Source organism: Leopardus geoffroyi, chromosome A3, assembly GCF_018350155.1.
Source record: "Leopardus geoffroyi isolate Oge1 chromosome A3, O.geoffroyi_Oge1_pat1.0, whole genome shotgun sequence".
NCBI classification, from domain to species: domain Eukaryota; kingdom Metazoa; phylum Chordata; class Mammalia; order Carnivora; family Felidae; genus Leopardus; species Leopardus geoffroyi.
This window is the reverse complement of record NC_059336.1, coordinates 30,437,165-30,458,426: the sequence shown is the minus strand read 5'-3', so window position 1 is coordinate 30,458,426 and position 21,262 is coordinate 30,437,165. Positions and strand designations below refer to the sequence as shown.

At 51.6% G+C, this 21,262-nt stretch overlaps 1 protein-coding gene across 3 annotated transcripts; it reads left to right on the top strand.

Annotated features, from left to right (window-relative positions):
* The first annotated feature begins 7,663 nt into the window (after nt 1-7,663).
* On the top strand, nt 7,664-21,080 carry CA3H20orf27 (chromosome A3 C20orf27 homolog). Of its 3 annotated transcripts, none has more exons than XM_045445188.1 (6): nt 7,664-8,304; nt 14,940-15,055; nt 16,526-16,668; nt 19,056-19,194; nt 20,079-20,201; nt 20,433-21,080. In XM_045445188.1, exons 2-6 carry the CDS (start codon nt 15,037-15,039, stop codon nt 20,531-20,533), a joined length of 525 nt encoding a protein of 174 aa, XP_045301144.1. In that variant the 5' UTR covers nt 7,664-8,304; nt 14,940-15,036; the 3' UTR covers nt 20,534-21,080. The 3 variants fall into 3 exon arrangements, with proteins under 3 accessions (XP_045301144.1, XP_045301145.1, XP_045301146.1); XM_045445189.1 differs by having other exon boundaries at nt 8,167-8,304; nt 14,886-15,055; XM_045445190.1 differs by lacking the exon at nt 7,664-8,304 and adding an exon at nt 8,688-8,739.
* Nucleotides 21,081-21,262: the final 182 nt, after the last annotated feature.

Below are 21,262 nucleotides of genomic sequence, written 5' to 3'. Positions count from 1 at the left end.
TCAGGTCTTGTGCACTAGAACAGCCTGACTTCTAACACTGGCCTTAGACTGACCCCCAAACTCACCCTCACAGAATCTTCTAGCCCTGTCCAAACCCAACTCCAAACCCAGGCTTCAGATTCTCCCCAAATGTAGCCGCACCCTCACCCTCAACGCTGCCCATGGACTGACCCCTAAACCTGTCCTCTGTGTGACTCCCAACCCTGCTCACAGACTTGATCCATAGTTCTATGGACTGAGGCCAAGCTTGATTCCCAACCGTGACCAAGATACTATGGCCATTATATGACCCTAACTCTGAAAATTTACCGACTACTGGAATTACATTTTGAGACCCCACAATTCTATTCCTAGACATATTTCAGCATATACCCAGGGGAAACTTAAGCTCTTGTGTTCTGTATTCTGTAACACGGTATAGCAATAGTCATAGCAACATTCTTTGTAATAGAAAAGAATTGAAAATAACTTGTATTAGTTTCTATCGCTGTGTAAGAAATCACCACAAACTTAAAACAGCACAAATTTATTATCTCATCTTTTCTGTGTGTCAAGAGTCCAGGTGTGGCCTAGCTGGGCCCTCTGCTTCAGAGTTTCTCATAAGGCTGCACTCAAAGTGGTGGCTAGAGCTGTGGTTTCACCTGAAGTCTTAACCGGGGAAGGATTCACTTCCAAGTTCACTTGGTTGTTGACAGAGTTCGGTTCTTTGTGGGCTGTAGGACTGAGGGTTTCAGTTTCTTGCTAGTTGTTGGCTGGTGCCCTCATTTCCTTGCCATTTGGTCACTTCCAGTATGCTAGCTCACTTCATCAAAGCCAGCAAGGGAGAGAGTTAACAGAGTCTTCTAGCAAGATGGCAATTACAATCCTGTCTAATGTAATCACAGAAGTGACACCCATCACATTTGCTGTATCCTATCTATTAGAAGTCATGAGGTCCAGACCACATTCAAGGGGAGAGGTGTGCACGGGTGTGAATACCAGGAGACAGGGATCATTGGGAGCCATTGTAGAAGCTGTCTGTCTACCACAAGGAGGAAAAAAGCAATGAAAGGATAAAATCTAGGATAGTGATTACCTCTGAGAGGAAGCAGAAGGCAGAGATGCAAGAAGCATAGGAGTGAGTTATTTTTAATGTTTTAGTCCTTGGGCAGGTGGTGGGTTTACAGGTGTTCATAGTGGGCTGTTTATGGACAAGCAGGGAGAGAGCGTTATGAACTAAGGACTATGGGTAGCCCAATTCTGTTCACCTGAGCTCCTAAAATAATAAATAAAAATACAATTGGTGACTACTCCTGACCTTGGTCTGAGCCTCTTCCCTGCCTCTTCTCTGCACTCAACCTGGTCTTAGGTTAACACCGGCTTCAGCCTGACCTTCTACTTTCCCCAAATTAACCACCAGCCCTCACACATATTGACCCCAGCTCTAGCACTGTTATCTTGCCATAGTCTGCACTGATTCTCCAAAGTTCTGTTCTCTGAATCTGTCATCATGGACCACACCTGGAGACTCCTATGTGTGGAGCTGGTAGGAACGGTTTGTGGAGGGGCTTGGGGACCAGGAGGTTGGGTAGGGTATGGTTCTGCCTGACGGGAGGACAGTGGGCCCAGAGTACAGGTGTGGTGGCAGGGATCGCGCTCTCAAGAGTCTGCTGGCTTCCTCCACGGCAGAGGCTAGGCCAAGTCCTGGAGGTTCCTCTTCCTTGAGTTCCTGCCCCAACCCTGGCTATTCCTAATACCTGGATGTGCCTGAATCTAAAATCATGTTCGAAACCCTACAAATTAAATCCCCCAAACAATGGGGAATTTTATTGAATGTTTCTTGGGCATAAATATGAAAGTGGATTACATCACACATTATAATTCTATAACTCTTCTCAACATCTCTCTTATTCTCCAAACTTCCCCTCTGACAGCCATTGCCATATTTTCCCCCTCTGATCCTCACACCCCTCTTCCCTTTCTGACCCACAGGAAATCTGATTTCTTCTGGTTCATTCATTTATTAATTCCTCAAATGTTTATTTAGTGCCTACTATGTACTAAATGCCAGGAACACAAATATAAAACACAATTTGTCTCCCCAAGTGTTTACAATCCTAGAAGAGGAGAAGGCATGCAAAAAGATACTTAAATTTTGTTGTTACTCAATGTTTTGAATAGATAAAACACACATAAAAAGTAAAAAGTCCACTCGGTGCCCACACACATGCAATAGGGTTAATTTTGGTTTCTGTGCATTCTCCCAGAATGTCTTTTGGTGAATGCAAGCAAATATTCACCTTTATGGCTATTCTGCCCCCCCCTTTCTTACCATAAAAGGGAAGCATACTACCCACTCTGTCCTGTATCTTGATTTTCCACTCCATACAATCTCTTACAGGTATGCAATGGTCAATGTTATATGCCAACTTTACTGGGCCACAGGGTGCCCAGATATTTGGTCAAACATTCCTGGTGTTTCTGTGAGGGTGTTTTCAGATGAGATTTGCATTTAAATTTAAAGGTAGGGGCACCTGGGTGACTCAGTTGGTTAAACGTCTGACTTTGGTTCAGGTCATGATCTCAAGATGGTGAGACTGAGCCCCGTGTCGGGCTCTACACTGGGCATGGAGCCTGCTTAAGACGCTCTCTCCCTTTCCTTCTGCCCTCTGCTTTCCCTCAAAAATAAATAAAATAAAATAAAATAAAATAAAGATAAAAATAAATAAAGGTAGACTGAGTAAAGCAGATTGCTCTCCCTAATGTGCACGGACCTCATCCAATCAGTTGAAGGTCAGAATAGAATATAAAGGATGTCTCTTCCCTGAGTAAGAGAAACTTTCTTCTTTCTGATGGTCTTTAAACTGGGACTTTTTTTTTTTTTTCTTTCTGCCTTTGGACTCTAACTGAAATGTCAATTCTTCCTTTGTCTTGAGCCTGCCAGCCTTTGGATTTGACTCTCCTAGGTTCCAGTTTGCTGACTCATTCTGTAGATCTTGCAACTTGCCAGTTAGCTCTCTTATCACAAGAGCTTATTACTTATAATAAGTTTGTATCTGTATCACCTATATAACCTAAAGCCCTGTCTCTATATCGTCTCCCATTAGTTCTGTTTCTCTGGTGAACTTCAACTAATACAATATTTTTCCATACCGTTACATTGAAAACTTCCTGTTTTAAAAGCCATATAAGGGGCACCTGGGTGGCTCAGTCAGTTAAGCGTCCGACTTCAGCCAGGTCACGATCTCGCGGTCCGTGAGTTCGAGCCCCGCATCAGTCTCTGGGCTGATGGCTCAGAGCCTGGAGCCTGTTTCCAATTCTGTGTCTCCGTCTCTCTCTGCCCCTCCCCCGTTCATGCTCTGTCTCTCTCTGTCCCAAAAATAAATGTTGAAAAAAAAATTTAAAAGCCATATAAAATTCTATAGTGTGTACAACATTTAATTACTCAGTCCTCTGTTCATGGACATGTAAGTTGTTTCTGTTATTAAAAACAATAATGCAACAATGAATAACCTCCTGCATCCATATTTAGTATTTCATGCAAGTATAGCTGCATGGTTAATTCTATGTTAGGCCAAAGAATATGTACATTTGTAATCTTGATGGATATTGTGAAACTGTCCTTCGCAAGGGCATGGTTCAGAGCAGAGGCTGAAGACTGGTGGCCTGTTGCCCTGTGTTGGTTTGCACAGTGTCATGTTTTTACAAAACTGGTAATTTTTGTACTGATGAGGAGGTGAGGCAACTAGAACTCTCCTAGTACTCTGCTGATGGGGTATGAGTGCAACCATTTCAGAAAATCGTTTGGCAGTTTCCTATAAAATTAAACACCTGCCTATGCTATTGTGTCAGTTAGGGTTTAATCATAGAAACATAGAAACAAAAAACATAGTTGGCTTTGGGTCAACTGTTAAACAATTTCTGTAAGACTGTTGTTTTGTATCTGATGCTGGAGCTTAAAGTCCACAGGTCGTGCCGTTGGGAAGGGAGGATGGATATAAAGTGGGGGAGAGAAACGACAAGCCGGAACCCATGAGAATAAGCTGAAAGCTTTGATTGCCAACTCGAGCTCGTGTCAGTTCCCACTACCTCCAAACTTGATGATATGGGTGTCTTTCAGGAGAGGCTGGTGCCCTCTGTTATCTGACCCAGGAGTCAAAGAAACTGAAGGAGGATCCAGGGAAGGGTGGAGTAGTTGCAAGCCTGACTGTGATCCCATGTCAATGACGTGAGCCAGCAGATAGGTAACAAAGTGTATGAGCTAGACAACTTCTGCCTAGACTTTGCAAGTCTGCCAATACAGCCACTGCTTTTCTTTTGCCCTCTGAACATCATGCCAAAATGCTTGCTGTGGGGGTGCCTGGGTAGCTCAGTAGGTTGAGCATCTGACTCTTGATTTTGGCTCAGATCATGATTCCAGAGTCGTGGGACTGAGCCCTGCATTGGGCTCCGTGCTGAGTGTGGAGCCTGCTTAAGATTCTCCCTCCCCCCTTCTCTCTCCCTCTCTCTCTGCCCCTCTCCCGAAATCACACTCACTCTAAAATAAAAAGTAAAGGGGCACCTGGGCGGCTCAGTCGGTTAAGCGTCTGACTTCAGCTCAGGTCATGATCTCATGGTCCATGGGTTCGAGCCCTGCGTTGGGCTCTGTGCTGACAGCTCAGAGCCTGGAGGCTGCTTCAGATTCTGTGTCTCCCTCTCTCTCTGACCCTCCCCTGTTCATGCTCTGTCTCTCTCTGTCTCAAAAATAAATAAACATTAAAAAAAATTAAAAATAAAATAAAATAAAAAGTAAAAAGGGCGCCTGAGTAGCTCAGTCAGTTGGGCATCCAACTTCAGCTCAGGTCATGATCTCACAGTTTGTGGGTTTGAGCCCTGAATCGGGCTCTGTGCTGACAGCTCGGAGCCTGGAGCCCCTGCTTCGAGTTCTGTGTCTCCTTCTATCTCTGACCCTCCCCTGCTCATGCTTTGCCTCTCAAAAATAAATAAACATTAAAATTTTTTTAAATAAAATAAAAAATAAATTAAAAACATATTTTACAAATGACTGTTGTGGCCCACCCTAATTGGAAGGGAATTCTGGGAAATGTAGTTCACCACAGCTAAGTTGACACCTTATAAAGGCATCACAGCTATTCCCCAGCAATTTCATTCCTCAATATATACTCAAGAGAAATTGCATATATATGTTTACTGAGGTGGGTACTAGAATACACAATACAGTTTATACTATCTTTGTGCAGGGCTTCTTTTGCTTAATATTGCCTGTGAGAATCATCCATGTTGTTACACATATTCAGTAGAGGTTGTTTTATGTCACTGCTGTATGATAGGCCATTGTATGAATACAGTGAAGTTCATTTATTCATTCTATTGTTGATGGACACTTAGGTTGTCTCCAGTTTGAGGCTATTCCAAATGGTGCTGCCATGCGTATTTGTATACACGTCTTTTGGTATGTAACTAAGAATGGAACTGCTCGGTCAAAGGGTTGGCATTTTCAGCTTTAATACTGCCCAGCAGTTTTCCAACAAGGTTACAATTGTTTAATTTTTATTAAAAAGAATAGAGTCCAGAATACCATATGTTTGGAGCTGGAATGGGTATTTTACATGAGTTCAGTCTGTTCTCCTAAACTGGAGTTGTTCTTTTTTTTTTTTTTTAATGTTTATGTATTTATTTTTGGGAGAGAGAGAGAAAGAGAGAGAGGAAGAGAGAGAGAGCGCATGAGCGAGGGAGGGACACAGAGAGAGGGAGACCGAGAATCCCAAGCCAGTTCTGCGCTGTCAGAGAACCGTGAGATCATGACCTGAATGGAAATCAAGAGTCAGATGCTTAACCGACTGAGCCACCCAGGTGCCCCTTTTATTTTTTATTTTAGAGAGAAAGAGAAAGTATGAGCCACCCAGGTGCCCCTGGAGTTGTTCTTAATGCCTTCCCAAACTGCCCCAATCTCCAGGGTGCCTGTGGCTTCCCTCAAAGCTCTGTTAAGGCCCTCTGCACAGGAAGTCCCAGGGCCTGGGCGCCACTCTGATATTAGCATCCCTCTTCTTGGTAAACAGACCCATTGGGCTGCAATGGAGCCTGTAGTATCCCAGGGCATGGGCAGCTCTGTATTGCAGATCCTTTCAATTGGCCAGTCAGCCAAACTGCCCAGCACCTAGGAGTGTGAAGAGTGTTTGGCAGGGACAAGAAACCACAGCTGTTTTTGTGTGGCGTACTCCCACCCTGAACTGTGAGAACCTGTAACTCCATAGCCTAGCACAGTAACTTGCTCATCATACACACTTAGTCAATATTTGCTTAAAGAAGTTGACAGGAAATGGCCCCAGGCAGTGCCCAGTTAGCAGCTAGTCTCTATTTGAAACAGCCCACACCAGGGATAGTTTTGAGAAGAAGTTGTCTTCAAAGACATAATAAAAGCAGGTCTTAACTTGGTCTTGAAGGGAGTGTGAGTTTTGTCCATGAAAGGAGAATGGAAAGGGCATTCTAGGTGGAAAGGTAGCATAAGGAGGGTATCATGAAAGCAAATGTCTGCACAGTCCCAGAAGGTAAAATCAATGTGAGAAAACAGGGATTGGTGGGGACAAGACAGCAAGTTGATGTGCCAGTCTTTGGTGCCAGGCTAGAATGTGAGTCCACGTTGTTAGATCTTCTGATATTTTAAAAGGGGAATAAGAAGAGGAAGAGGAGGAAGAGGAAAAAGGAAGAGAGGAGGAAGAGAAAGGAGGAGAAAAGGAAGAAGAATTAGAATTTTTAAACGCCTCGTGTGGGCTAAACAAAATATATCTGTAGTCTCCTTTAGGCCCATTGTCTGCCAACTTTAAACGCTGCAGAATCGAATAGACATGAGAATACAATTTAGCGGAGGGAGCATAGTGGGGCACATGGAACGGTGGGGCTGGGTAGTGAAAGATCATCTGGCAGAAGTGGATGGGCTGGGATCAGAACGTAGGAATCTCCCAATGCCCACGCTGGAGGGCAGTATCTCAAACGCCAGAGTGCGCATGAATCACCCAAAATGCTTCTAAAAAGTTTGTGAAATTCTGCTTGAGACAGTCCCAGAACACGGAGGTTTTGGAGGAGGGGAAGTTGCGATGGAAACAATAGCTCAGTAAGATTAATTTGCCAACAGTGTGGAGGCCAGAGGCCATGGGATAGGTTAGGAGTCACGGGTATCCATCGGAAGACATGAACCTTGACGGGTCCCCAAAGGCAGCGACCCAGGTCCTTCTAAAAGGAAGCTGACCCTAAGCCGTGCCATACCATCTCTCCCCCTAGTTACATTGGAAGGAGAGAACCTCGGGCTCTGGAAGGCTCCCCGCAGGCACTTTAGGGACCCTGTCAAGGCCAGCGAAATGTGGGAGGAGAACTGTTGTTCCAGGACCACCCGCGGAGCAGCTACTGGAATTCCTAAAGACCCGAGGACCACGCCTCTCGCTCCCAGTCTCCGTGCAGGTGCTCACATCCCACCCCGAGACGCTGAGCTACGCGCATCCCGCTGCCATGGCGACCGCCTCCATGGAGACCAGGAGCAGAGGCTGCGGTCCCCCGGGGCCCATCCCGCGTGCCTTCTTTGTTCTGATGCTTAATCGGGCCGGTCCGGCTCCCAGGACGCCTTTCGAGTCTGCGCGAGAGCGCTTCCTCTGAGGCGGAGGGATAGGGTGGAAGAGGAAGAGGCTGAAACCCCGAGGTCGCAAAGTGGAAAGGATGGAGGTTTCTCAGCTCCTGAACCGGAGGACCTAGCTATGCCCATATCGATTGCCGATGCGGGCTTGTAAGCCTAGGGAGAAAAGAGACCTACAGGCGCCCCACCTATCTCTGAGTCCTGCCTTATGGCTGCTCGAGGGGACAGAGCCCAGGAAAGCCCCCTTTCGAGTTGGGGCCCAGGCGGGTCGTGCAAACTCCACCGCTGAAGTTGGGACGCGGGCGGGGCGTATTCGAGACGCTCCTCCTTCCCTCTCCCCTTTCCGCCCCATGCTGGCCCCTGGCCACGTCTGGCTGCCTGGATCCTTTCATCGCGAGAACTCGCCGGGCCGTCGGTAGGTGTAGGCTAGCCTGGCGCAGCAGAGGGCCCCCTGCACGTGATGCAGTGGCGCAACGCCCGTTGGCGGTTCTCTGGCGTCCTCTTATTGGTCGGAAGAGTCCTCGCCCCACCCCCTCGGTCGGCCAATGGGCGGAGGCGGGGGCGTGCCGGTGAAGCGGGCGGCGGCGGCGGCGCGGGGTTCCCTCCTCGTGCCCGGCGTTGAGTCCCCGCTGCCGCCGCGACCGCCACCGCCGCCACCGCGGTCGACCGTGCCCGACTGGCCTCGGGGTGCGCCCTGCACGGTGAGAATGCTCCTCCTCCTGCCACCTCCCAGTTCCGCCCCACTCGGCGAGATCTCCCGGCAGAGCGCCGTCCTAGGCAGTTGGTGACTAGGACCCCACCGGGCTGGGGCGACGGTTCCGCTGTCGGTCCGCACCGGGGTGCTCTCTGGCATCTGAGCTGGGGAAATGTCAGTCCGGAGGCCGCTGGTGACCGTTAGGTGGTGGAGACGGGATGTTTTCCGCGGCGCGTTGTCGGGGGCACGTGTGACACAGCGAGGGTGGGGGCGTAATGGGGTCAGCACCGTCAGCACACACGTATCCCTCCCCCGCTATTGTCACTGCCTCGCTGTGTGACCTTGGACCAGTAGCCTCTGAACCTCTTGTTCTCGACATCTTCAGGGAGGAGGGCGGTGATGTCGGGCAGTGCGGACTCCTGAGACTCCTGCGTCAGCAGAGGTGAGGGTGGGGAGGGCAGAGGATTATCTATGGGGGACAGAGCTGCCACCTAGAAGCCTGCGAGGGGTGTGATGGAGGGGGGACGTCTAACTGCATCTCTTCCCCCAGAAGATGAGAAAGGGGCGGTGATGGGGCGCCACACCCACGGGGATGGAGGCCCTGAGAGGATACAGGGTCTTACACCCGGGCCCCTGATGCCTTTGGGGGCTTGGCCATATCCTTCCTATCATCACAGCAGGAGCGGTTTTATTTAAGTTCTGGACCAGGAGCTCTGCTGGACTGAGAAGAGAATCTTTAGGTTGCCTTTTTTCTTGAATCTTGGTATTGGGAAGTGGGAGTAGGGCATTTCTCTCCCCTGGGAGCTAAAGAAGGTCAGGGCAAGTGTCGCTCCCTGGACCAGGCCTGGCCTCTACTTCTTGGGGTCTTCAGGTGACAGGCTCAGGGCAAGGCCTCGGTGGGGCAGGCAATCTGGAGTTTAGAGGGGTCTAAGAACCCTCTAGCTGGGGCATGGGGGATGAGTTTGGGGAGACACAAGTGTGTGGGATGGTAGGGGTCTCTTCCCCACTTCACCCCTGCTTGTGAGAGAGAGACACTATATTTAACTCTGCACTTTTGCCTGGTGGAGAGAGAGGAAATGGAGTCACATCCAGACTGAGTTGATGTAAAACTGCCACCACCAAACCTGGCACCCAGCCTTGCCTTTCCAGGCTTTGTTGTAGGCATGCAGTTCCCTCACTATGTGCCCAGTCCTATGTCAGGTTCTGGAATCAGCAGGTCAGTGTCATCTCAATGGGCACTCTGTTTACAAGTTTGAGCTTTAATGAGAGGCTGGACAGTGCTCCTGCTGGACTGTGTCCTTAAGCCAGGATTTAGCTGTGGGCTAGGGTGGGGTGGGAGTGGGGGAGGCGGGGAGGTAGAACGTCGTGGAGTTCCTGGCTCAGAAAGTCCTTGCACAGGTTGAGGGTGGGGATGGAGGAATGAATGAGAAAGAGACCCCAAGAGTTTGGGGCCGTGCCCCCAGCCACAAAGCGGAGGACTAGCTGGGGCTTGCCCTGTGATGCCTGGGATCTGAGGGCTGCTTCTGAGGCCGAGAAGTGGTATTAGGAGTGCAGCTGTGGGATGGAGGGCAAGGATGGCATGTTCTGGAGCTCCAATTTGCCATGGGTACTGTCTTGGTGCTCTTTTCAGTCTGGAGCCTTGGGCCCTATCTTGGGACAGCCTGGAGTAACAGCTAGCACCCTGTGGGACAGGAGCCTAGGGGGCTGAGAACTCCGGGTTTCTGGGTAACTGTCCATTTGTCCTTCTGTTTGCTCACTTGCCGTGTCCCTGGACCTTCTCATGCCAGAGGTTCCACCGGGCCTGGCTGTGCCCTGCCCTAGATAGGGTAACCTTGAAGCAGCCTTTCTCTTTAAAGCTGAGAGGGACCTCAGCTCTCTGTCTCCCAAAGAGACTGTTCCTCCAGTTTCCCTGAGAGTAACTAAGAACCAGACAAGACCTGTAAGGCCCTTGTTCCAGCTTTCCATCCCTCCCCATCCTGTGACTGTCCATGGTATCACCACTGGTGACCTGTTGACAGTTTATCTAATCTGGGGAGGGGGTCTTGCTTTTGTTGTTGGGGTGGGGACATTTCTCAGAATATACATTCTTCACATCTTCCTCTGGTTGAAGGGGGCAGCAGTCTGCAAGTCTGCTCTCTGGCAATCACTGGGGACCTGGCTGGCTTGGGAATGGGGGAGGAGAGAGGCAGGAGAAGGGAAGGGGGGGAGGCCCTTCACCCCTTGAGCTGTTTTCTGAGAAGGCTGAAGTCCCTGGGGCCCACCCTGAGGGCCATTCCAGGATTAGCGTGAAGAGCCTCTCTACCACTGCTACCCTGAAATTGCTGTTGCTTTAGAAACCGGGCCTTTGGGATTTGCTTTTGCAAAGATGCTGGTGGAATGGGCAGCTCTGTCAAGAGGTTCAAGTACCAGCTGCACCAAACTCTCAGAGGAAGAGGTCACTGCTTCTTCCTGTGTTACAGATGAGGAAACTGAGGCCCAGAGACTGAAAATAACTTCCCATGCTGCCTGAATGTGAACCAGTACTGCTGGGCCCTGGAGCCCATGCTCCTGACCACATCCCCACTGTCTCTGTGGGGCTGTGCAGCTTGGGCCACACTCAGGGCTTGGCTAGCACGGGAGGAGGCCTGGGGTTACGAGGGGGCCTAGCAGTTCCTGTGGACACAGCTGCAGCAGGGGGAAGCTAGATACCTTCTCCTCCTGCTTCTGCTGAGGAATTGTGTTTGGATGAGAGTCTGGCTCCCACGGGACAGAGACTGACAGGGCTCTCTGCTGAGAAAGGAGGCTTGCTTTTTCTAGCCTCCTCTGGCCCCTTAAGTCACTTGCCTTCCATCTCTGTGTTCTCACTGCCCAAGCGCTACAGGCATGCTTGAATGCCTGCTCTGTACTGAGCTCTGGGCAGTGCAGAGGGCATTCCATCTCAAGGGGAGCAACAGATTGTGGCAAGGCTAGAATAATGCCCAGTGGGAGGCCACACTCCTTGAGATGGGGGGAGGGGAGTGCCCTCTGGGGCAAGGGTTGGCTAAGAGAGCAGGGTGAGTTCCTCTTTCTGAGAGCTTCCGGTTTAGAGTCACTGGCCTTGATATGTCACATCTACCAAGAGGGTCCAGCCAAGGACCATGCTTGGGTTCCCCTTAGTTTGGTCATTCATTCATTTAACGAATATAAACTGGACACAGCTGCTCCCTGCCAGGTGCTGGGCTGGGTACTGGGGACAAAGAGTTTGGCAAAAACACAGTCCTTGCCCTGGTAAGGTGGGGAACATAAAATGATGAACATAAAATGAGGATTGTGTTACCCTAAAAAAGTCCTCTGGGGCTGAGACCGAGGCTAAGGTTTAGATGGGGGCAGGGGATTGTTCCAGGCAGGAGGGAGGGCCTGGACGGAGGCAGACAGGCCATAGCAGTGGGTTATTGGGAAAGACAGGGAGAGGGCCCTGCATGAAGTGGGTCAGAGTGTTTGTGGAAGGAGTCTCCAGGAGCCTTTCCTCACCAGCCACTGGTTAAGAGTTTCACCCCGGCCTGCAGGAAGGGTCTTGGGAGATGGGGGGACCTTGCGGGCATTGAGTTGTTGTTCGCCTGTGGCTGCAGAGGTGTGGCTGGAGCAGCCTCTGCAGAAGGTAGGAAGCGGGCCTGGTACCTTCGTGCTTGGTCATTTTTCACATTTTTTACATAGTTCTGAGTCTACAGCTTCAGCAGATGGCTGGAGTAGGTGGGTTGGGGGGCAGGCCTCTCTTTAAGGACCAGGCTCTCTGGGGATGAGTTGAGCATTCCAGGGCTAAGGGGCTGCCTTTCTGGGACTGACCCCAGAGTGGCACTGGCCAGAGATAAGTGGGGGCATAGTTCCCTTCCCTGTTCCCTGGGCCTGGGAGCTAGCTGAGGTAGGGGCCGGGGGAGGGCCTGGGAAGGGCCTAGGACCTTGGGACCCAAGCCTTGCCCTTCGCTGTACCTCTGTAGGCTGCCTCACATCTGTGGGAGGCTGGTACCTGAGCTGTTTATGATGCTCATGAGGCCCTCGGGGCTGGGTGGGCTTCTCTTGCACTGGGAAGTGGGAAAGGAGTTGAGGCCTGCTACCGGGGCAGCTTGGTACCTAAGGGACCTCAAGGTCATGTCCTCTGCAAGCCCAGCCCCCAACTAGGAGGCCACCCTGTGGTTTCTCTTCATTCCCCGGATTAGCCAAGGTCATTCATGGGTTGCTCATCTCTAAATACTTAAGTGTGTATCTGTGAAAAATAAGGACATACATCTCTACATGACACAAGTCCATTATCTCAACGAGATCAGCTAATATTTCTTAATGCCACCTCAGATCTAGTCCCATTCACATTTTCCAGTTGTCCCCCAAATGTCCTTTCTTTATAGGTAGTTAGAACCCCCTACCCCATTTATTTTTCTTCTTGCAGCTGATGTGGTGGAAAAATCCAGGTCACTTGTCCCATAGAGTATCCTTCTTGGTCTCTTTGTGTGTTAATTTAGAACAGCAGTTGGCAAACTTTTTCTGTAAAGGGCCAGATAGTAAACATTTCAGACTTTGCAGGCCATGTGGTCTCTGTTGCAACTACTCAAAGTAGTTTTGCTTTAGTGCAGAAGCAGTTTTGGACAACATGTAAACAAAGGCGTACAGTTGTATTCAAATAAAACTTCACAAAAAACAGGCAGCAGCCTCAGGCTACAGTTTGCCCATCCCCTATTTAGAACAGCTGCCGCTCCTATATTTTTCTTTTTTATTCTTTTTTTTTTAATTTTTTTTTATGTTTATTTTTGAGAGACAGAGACAGAGACAGAGCCTGAGTTGGGGAGGGAGGGGCAGGGAGAGAGGGAGACACAGAATCCAAAGCAGGCTTCAGGCTCTGAGTTGTCAGCACAGAGCCCCATGTGGGGCTCAAACTCACAAACCGCAAGACCATGACCTCAACCGAAGTCGGGTGCTTAACCGGCTGAGCCACTCAGGTGCCCCTCTTTTTTTTTTTTTTTTTTAGTTTATTTATGTTGAGAGCGAGAGAGAGCGCACGCGCAAGCGCCAGGGAGGGGCAGAGAGAGGGGGAGAGTTAATCATGTCAGTGCAGAGCCCCATGTGGGGTTTGAACTCATGAACCGTGAGATCATGACCTGAGCTGAAATAAAGAGTCGGACACTCAAATGACTGAGCCACCCAGGTGCTCCTCTCCTTTATTTTTCTTGCACTTTGGGGGGAAAAAACCAAAATGACCCATCAGTTGTCTTGTAGAATATTCTGACTTCTGGGTTTGCTTCTTTGCTTTTTCATGGAGTTATCTAATGTGTGCACTAACCTCTGCATTTTCAATAAGCAAGAAGTTAGAGCTCGGGGCTTCTTTAGATCTAGGTTAGACATTTCAGGCAGGACCCCCTTGTCAGTGATGCTGGGACTTCATGGCGTCTCACATCAGGAAGCCTCTGTGTGTCAGGTTATCCCATTGTGAGTGAGGGGAGCTTGACAGCGTATGACTGGCTGACACTACATCCCTCCATGCAAACTCGTGTCATTCTTCTTAAGAACCCCAGGCCATCCGTAGGTGGCACTGGGGCATCTGTGAGCACCTACTTCTGTCAACCTTTGCCCTCCTTGTTAAGGATCCCCTGCCTCCCTGCCTCCAGCCTTTGTCTCTTTGGCACTTGCTTGGCATTTGGCCATTCCTTTGTTACTTAATAGTGAGGATTCTTCTGTAAAGAAGAGCTTTCCTTTAACCACCGGGACAATTTAGTTACATGAAAGGCCGAGGGACAGGCTGAATTATTTCTCTTTATTGCCAGTTTTCCGAGTAAAGAGGGCCTTGCTACTGTCAGTGAACGAGGGTTCGGGTGTGTTTATTTTGCGTTCTTCTTTTTTTGTAATCTCTGTGAATGCTCCAGTTTTATGTATTCCATCTGTTTCCATCAGTTGCCCTCATTATTCTTTTTGATGCTTAGATGGTCCCAGCTCAGCCCATCAGAGGCCAGGCTGCTCACACAGGCTTCCTGGGGGTGCCTCCCGCTGCCCCTGCCCTGAGGCTGCCCTTGGGGAGCTGAGCTAGGAGGCTGGCCCAGAGAATGAGGCCAGAGGCCGAATGGTGGGTTGCAATGGGGCAATTCCTTCACGGGGCATCTGTTCAGCATGTGGCACTGATCTGTCACCGGGAGGGAATCTCCAAGGACCCATCTTAGGTGGGCCCCCATTCTCGCTCTCTTTCAAGCATCTTGTTGACTCTGACCTAGACCCAGCTGCACTGGGTGTGTAACCTGAATAATGTGGCATCTGGTTACAGGAGGGTCTAGCCCTTGGGGTCACCAGCATGAGAACTAGCCTCTAAAAAGTGCCAATGGTATCCTTTTCCTTTTCAGGCTGTCCCTCCTGCCAGCCTCAGGTGGGTTGGGTACCAGAGTCCCGTACCGATGCTTTGGCACTGAGAAGCCACGGCTCAGCACATGCTGGTGGGGCTCTGGGTCAGTAGGGCATCAGGCAGGGGTGAGGGCTCTTGGGGAATGTGAGGAGTGGGGGAGCAGAAACCCCCCCCCCCCATGCTAGAGGGTACAGGCACCCCTTGGGCTGTTGAGTTTTAGTGTCTTCCCTAAAGAGATCTCTGCTTTCCCCCAGCCGTAGGGCCATGAGTGGCCCTGACCCCTGCCCTCCCCACTCCCCATCCTTCAGGCTCCTGCTGGCGTCCCTGAGCATGGGAGGCTGCTGCGCTTGAGCGGCGGTGTCTGGCTGGAGCTGCGCGTCTTTCTCCGTGGCAGGGAGGGCATCCATGGCTGCAGCCAACAAGGGTGAGTGCCTCCCTAGCTTGGCAGATTTGCACAGGTCTCCCAGGGGACCCTGGTGGGAGGGGTATTGTTACTTGTGGGGCCTGCATTGGCTGTGTGTGTGTGTGTGTGTGTGTGAGAGAGAGAGAGAGACAGAGAGACAGAGAGAGAGAGAGAGAGAATTACATTATATCAGTGTAATTATACCAGTGTTTTTGTTGGGTCCTGGTGCTCATGCAAGCACTAGCAGGGAACCTGAGGACGCTTGCTGGCTCCTTGGTGTGCTGGTTTATGGAAGTATGTGCCCTCATGTCCCTACGTTTCAGCCCCCCTATTCCACTGTGGGGGCTGGTGGGGAGCATTAGGACCTGGGGGTGAGCACTGAGGCTGATAAGGTAGGTAGGGCCACAGGAGGCTACAGAAGGGAATTTTGGTTTCATTCAGGGTCCAGAAGGGCTCACAGAGGGTTTTAGGCAAGGGAGGCCAGGTAAAATTTGAGGGTCAGTTCTGGGGGCCTCAGCGGGGAATGTGGAAGTGCCAGGCTGCCCCTCCCCACTCCCTGGGCCTCCAGTGAGTGTTCAAGAACCCAGGCCAGGTCCGGCCCAGCCCCTCCCACCAAAAGGACTCTGGGCAGGGCTCCTGGGAGTCTGTGGCTGTGGGCCAGAGAGGATTGAGGTCCATCTCATGGCAAGATGGGTCTCCCCCAGCCCAGGCCCTCAGCCCAGCTCCGATTGCTCTGTCCATCTCAACTCCCTGCCTCCTGGCCTTGGAGAACCAGACACAGCTAGGGATAGCTGAGGGCCCTGTGTGTTTTGCGGGGTGGGGTGGGGGGGGGTCATGAAGTAGAGGAGGGAAGGGTGTTTCTGGGAGGGGTCTGAGAGGCTCCCCTGGGTTCTTCCATCTTCCTTGCTGGTGATCAGTGATGGAGTTAAGAGGTAACTGCAGCCTCTTCTAGGTGGGCTCAGTGTGCTTTTTGGCCCTCTTTGCTTTCTCCCACCCCCAGAAAGGTCCCAACGAGGCTGTTTGTGTCCCTGCCCACCTCCTCTCGGGTTGGGGTTCATCTGGAGGGGCCTTGGCACTGAGAGACCTGGAAGAAAAGATTCCAGAGATGGGAGCTTGGCACTGTGAAGGAGAGCACTGCATAGGGTACCCAAGGTCTGGGGCTAAGAGTCTGGAGGACTCTTCTGGTCTCTGTCATCAGCCTCATCTCCTCTAAGTAAGAGATTGTACTAGCCAATCCCTGACTCCCTCTGTCACACCAGTTCTCAGGGTGCTTATATTTTGTGGGAGGACTGGGCAGGTGGGCAGCCTTAACCCTCATAACCGCTAATGTTCAGCAGGACATGGCCTAGCCCTGAAAGGAGTCCAGGCAGTGTGTGCTAGATGATGTCAAGGGTAGTTGCCAGGGGGTCGGCCAGAGGGTGACAAGGGGGAATAGTTTCCTGGCAGTAAAGGAAGCCGGCAGCCCCTGGAGCCTTCCCACTCTCTTCCTAGGCAACAAGCCCAGAGTCCGGAGTATCCGCTTTGCGGGAGGCCATGATGCAGAAGGTTCCCAGAGCCATGTACACTTTGATGAGAAGCTGCATGACTCCGTGGTCATGGTCACCCAGGAGAGCGACAGCAGCTTTCTAGTCAAGGTATGTGCACATCTCCCCCGCCATCTTCCGCCTTACTCCCTCTACATCCTCCATGGCCCTGCCTGGCTTCCTGGACCTGTCTGTTCCATTTCCTCTAAGCTGGCTGCAAAGGTACATCTTTGTCCCTTCCTGGGCCTTGGTTTCCCTATCTGTAAAGTGGGAGGGAGGTGGTGAGATTGCAGTGATGAAATGAGTACCTTTAGCATGGTATTCGAACAAGAGGAACCGAACTCTTATTAGTGTCACCCCAACAACAGCAATGGAAGGTGGTATCAGGGCTCGAGGTGCCGCAGGGCTTGGGTTCAGGACCAGGCCCGCTCATCTGTCTCTGTGACCCTGGGCAGGTCACCTCAGTTTCCTCTTCTCTGAGATGAAGGCAGTTCACGCCTCAGAGAGTTAGTGCAAGAATGAGATGAAAGAACGCAGGTGTGAGGGGAATTTTGCTGGCAACAAGGTGTGACGTTATTTCCCTTCTTGCCAGACCTCTGGCTGATTTAGGCTCTTTGCGGTATGAGTGTTTACTGAGCACCGCCATGCTTTCTGGGTGGAGCGTCCACCTCTCTCAGTGTCACACCTCACACACCCTCTGGTGTGACTTCCCCAACTGCTGGGGCACTATCAGATCCCACATGCACTTGGAAGGTGCAGGAAGAAGTGTCTGGACGGGATGGATTGTGGGGAAACGGAGTGAGGCCTTCAGGTTGGCAATAAGCGGGGCTCTGAAGCTGAACAGGAATGCCCTGGCAAGGGGAGGGCATCTGGTGCATCAAGACCTCCCTTAGGAGGGGCCCAGATTCATCATTTTCTGCCCAAATGTAACATCCGTGCTCTTTTCCTTTAGCTGATAACTTCCTCAAGGGAATAAACAGAATGAAACAAAACTTTAGGGAATAGCTCCCTTTCCCACCACCTCCCCATTGCAAAATCCATTGACGTCTATTAGAGAAAATTTGGAAGCTAGAGAAAACTATAAAGAAATTTAAAAGCACACACAATCATAGTATCTAGACACAATGACAGTTAATTTTTGATGTGTGTCATTCAGCTTTTTTTGCTCGTTTACAAAAACAAAAAGCTAGTATCACAGCAGTGTTTTGCTTGCTTGTGTTGTGAACCATTTCCTATGTCAGTAAATAATTTTCCACAAGATTTTACAACTGTCTGGTATTCCATTAAATGTATCATCATTGATTTAGCTGGTTCACTATTCCTGGTGTTATGAATGTTTCTATTTTTTATTGTTATAAATAGGGCGGCAAGGAGTGTTTTTTTGCACATCTCTGAGATTTCCCCTGGAAAATTCTGCAGTTGGTGCGGCTGGGCCACAGGGTCACCATTTGCAGGATAGCCAGAAATCGTTCTTGAGGACTGTGTCCTCCACCTGCAAAGTGCGGGAGCCACATGGGCTAAGCTTTGTCATACCGTGATGTCTGCCTGTCCCATCGAAAGGCCAAATGCTTCACGCAGCCAGTCCTAACAAGCCCCAGGAACAGAGCTGTGCAGCCCTTGAAACTGAGCATGCCAGTCTGCGTGCACATAAGTTGTGGGTACATTACGCACCCCTGTGCCTCCTGGACTGCCCTCTGGCCAGCCTACCTGCTCAGCTGCCACCCCAGCTTGTGGCCCTTCACATGACTGGACTTATCCAAGGTTGGCATCTGTCCCAGGGGGCACTGGTTGCCAGTCACCGTGTATGAACAACAGAAATGGCTTGTGGGGCTTTGGGCACACTGAGCATTTGAGTGGGCAGGCAGGCGTCCACGTTCAGGTGCCAGCAGAGTTCAGTAGCTGGTGCCCATGGGTCAGCTTTACACTGACACAGCTGGTCTAGTGTCTGTTTTTCTAATTCTATCCCGTCCTTCATCCTGTGCAGTATGTGTGCTGCCCACTGTCTCCACAGGAGTGGCTAAAGGACCCGTGTCCCTGACCCCCGCCTATTGGCTCTGGGCAGGTGCTGGCAGTGGCGGGGCAGGTGAACGGCCTGCATCGTGGGACTTTGAGCTAGCTTCCCCTGTGGGCAATGGCTGGTGCCTTGATATGTGCCACACGTGGCAGGAGTGGCCAAGAGGCCTAGGGAGACCTTTACCCTGGCCATACTGCCTGGCTTCCATTTCCTTATCTATAAAGTGGGCCACCGTTTGCTGTGGGGCCCACACAACAGGTGCTGAGTAACCAGCTGAGGGGATGAGGTCCTCAGGCGAAGCGCCTGGAGCCACTGGACTTGGTGTGTGGACAAGCTGGAGTGGCGGAGGGAGTTAGACCCCCTCTGGGATTCCTATAGCAGCCGGTGCAGGGGTGCACAGGATCCCAGGTGGCAGGAGCTGGGTGGGCCCTGGAGTAGGCTGAGAGTGACTAGGTGCCTCCCCCTCCCCACCTTCTTGCTACAGGTTGGCTTCCTGAAGATCTTGCACAGGTATGAGATTACCTTCACTCTGCCCCCGGTGCACAGGCTGAGCAAGGACGTCCGAGAAGCACCTGTCCCTAGCCTACACCTCAAGCTCCTCAGCGTCATGCCCATCCCAGAAGGTGTGTGCCCTGCTCAGGGTGCTGGAGGCCTACCCTCCTCCAGCAGGGCCTGGATGTAACCAGAGTGAGAGCATGGGGTGCTTCCCCCTGTTCTAGGGTAGATGGGCAGTTCAGCAGTTGGGCGACATGACGCCTCTTTAAGAGCTCGCAGTGTGGCATCTCAGCAGCTCCCATGCCCCAGGCCTTGCTCCCTGGGCAGGGGTCCATGGGCTCACCCTGCTGGCCAGTGCCTGTGTATCACCTGATAGTACCCTCAGTGAGGTGGTGGAGCCAATGAGCAACTGGCTCTGGGCCTCCAGCTCTCCCTCCTGTCTGCCCTTCAAGAAAAATCTGCCAGAGCCCCAGGGACCCTGGGCAGCTACCTCCTAGCACCTGGCAGTCACAGGCTTTGGACTTGGGACTGCTTCTGCCTTCCCTGTAGCTTCAGGCCCTCTCCTGCCACCTGGAGGCTAGGGTGTCAGTTTCATAGTCACTTACACCCCAGTTTTAGTTTCATGTCCCCCTATTTCCTCCTCATGACTTTGCCCTTAAGTGGACTCAGTGAGCTCCCACAGGCCTTTACCTCTTGCCACCCCACCTGCTAAGGGCTTGCCCATCCCCCTTTCCCTATCAACCCCCTCTCCCTGCCTGCCCTTTTGGGGAACCAGTGGACCCTCCTCCTGGAAGCCCGAGTTTGACCCTTGGAGCCATAACAGGGTTGTGCACAGGCTAGAAACACATAGACCTCATCGAAGAGGAGGAAGTTTCCAGGGCCTGTGTGCCCAGCCCTGGGGGGACAAGTCCTGGGCCATCCTTACTCCTTTGGAGGAGGTGGCCAGTCTTGGTGCCAGTGAGTGCTGGGGGACAGGGGCGGGAGGCCACAGAGATGCTGATCATCTGGGCAGGTTACAGCGTCAAGTGTGAATACTCGGCACACAAGGAGGGAGTCCTCAAGGAGGAGATGCTGCTAGCCTGTGAAGGTGGCACCGGCACCTGTGTGCGAGTGACAGTGCAAGCGCGAGTAATGGGTGAGCGTGCGAGCTTTGGGTCTGGCTAGAGGGGGGAGGTGCCAGCTTGACTGCAAGGGATTTCTGCCCTCCCTATCTGAAAGAGGGGTCCTTGCTCTGGCCTGGGGTTCCCGGGTACCTTCCCCCCACCCCCATCCCAGCAGAGCCCAGAGGGAAGGTGGAGGGGAGTCTCCAAGAGTGGGTGGGGCCAGGGAACCAGCCTGGTATCCTGATTTGTCACCTGCCTTGCAGACCGACACCATGGCACACCCATGCTGCTTGATGGGGTCAAGTGCGTGGGTGCCGAGCTAGAATACGACTCAGAGCACAGCGACTGGCACGGCTTTGACTGAGGCCCACGGCCCTGCGCGCCTCAGAGCCCCACAGCCTTAAACCCCACCTCATCTCCCCGAACGCTGTATCATGGTGTGGCTTCCTCACCCCTCCCCGGGGTGGGTGTGGGGTGTCCAGGGGCCTCTCACCTCTGCCTTCATTGTGCCACCTCCCTGCCTCTCGTGTGTCCTCCTCTCCCACTTCCTCCTCTCTGTGTGCCTCAGTCTCCTGCCGGAAGAAATGGGTTGAGCCCCCAAGGAGGCTATCTGAGGAGGGGAGGGGGGGCCTGGGGTGGGTTCTACCCACCCCCCACCCCAAGTCACAGGGGCTTCAGCCAGGGCTTGGGAGAGGAGGGAACTGGCTCTGTGACGTCGTCGTCACTCCCATTACTGCTGCTGCTGTCTGGCTTTTGCCCTCCCCTGCCCCCTCCCTCTTTCCTACTGCTGTCCACACTGAGTAGAAGAGAGGTGCAGTCCCCAAGCCCTAACCCCCAGATCTGTGTTACTTGGTTTTTAAAGGACTGGTTGGGATAAAACCCTAAAGAAATAAAAGTTTCAGTGGACATCAGAGGCCAGCTAATGTTTGTTTTCCATTGCTCTGAGAATGCCCAATCCTTTGCAGATAAGTTAAGGAACAGCTCTGGTTGTGTTCACTCTTTTAGGAGGCAAGGGCACTTCATGGTATTATAGCACCTAGCCCCCAACGAAGTATGCACGAGTGGTATTTTAGGCCTGGGAATAGTTGACAAA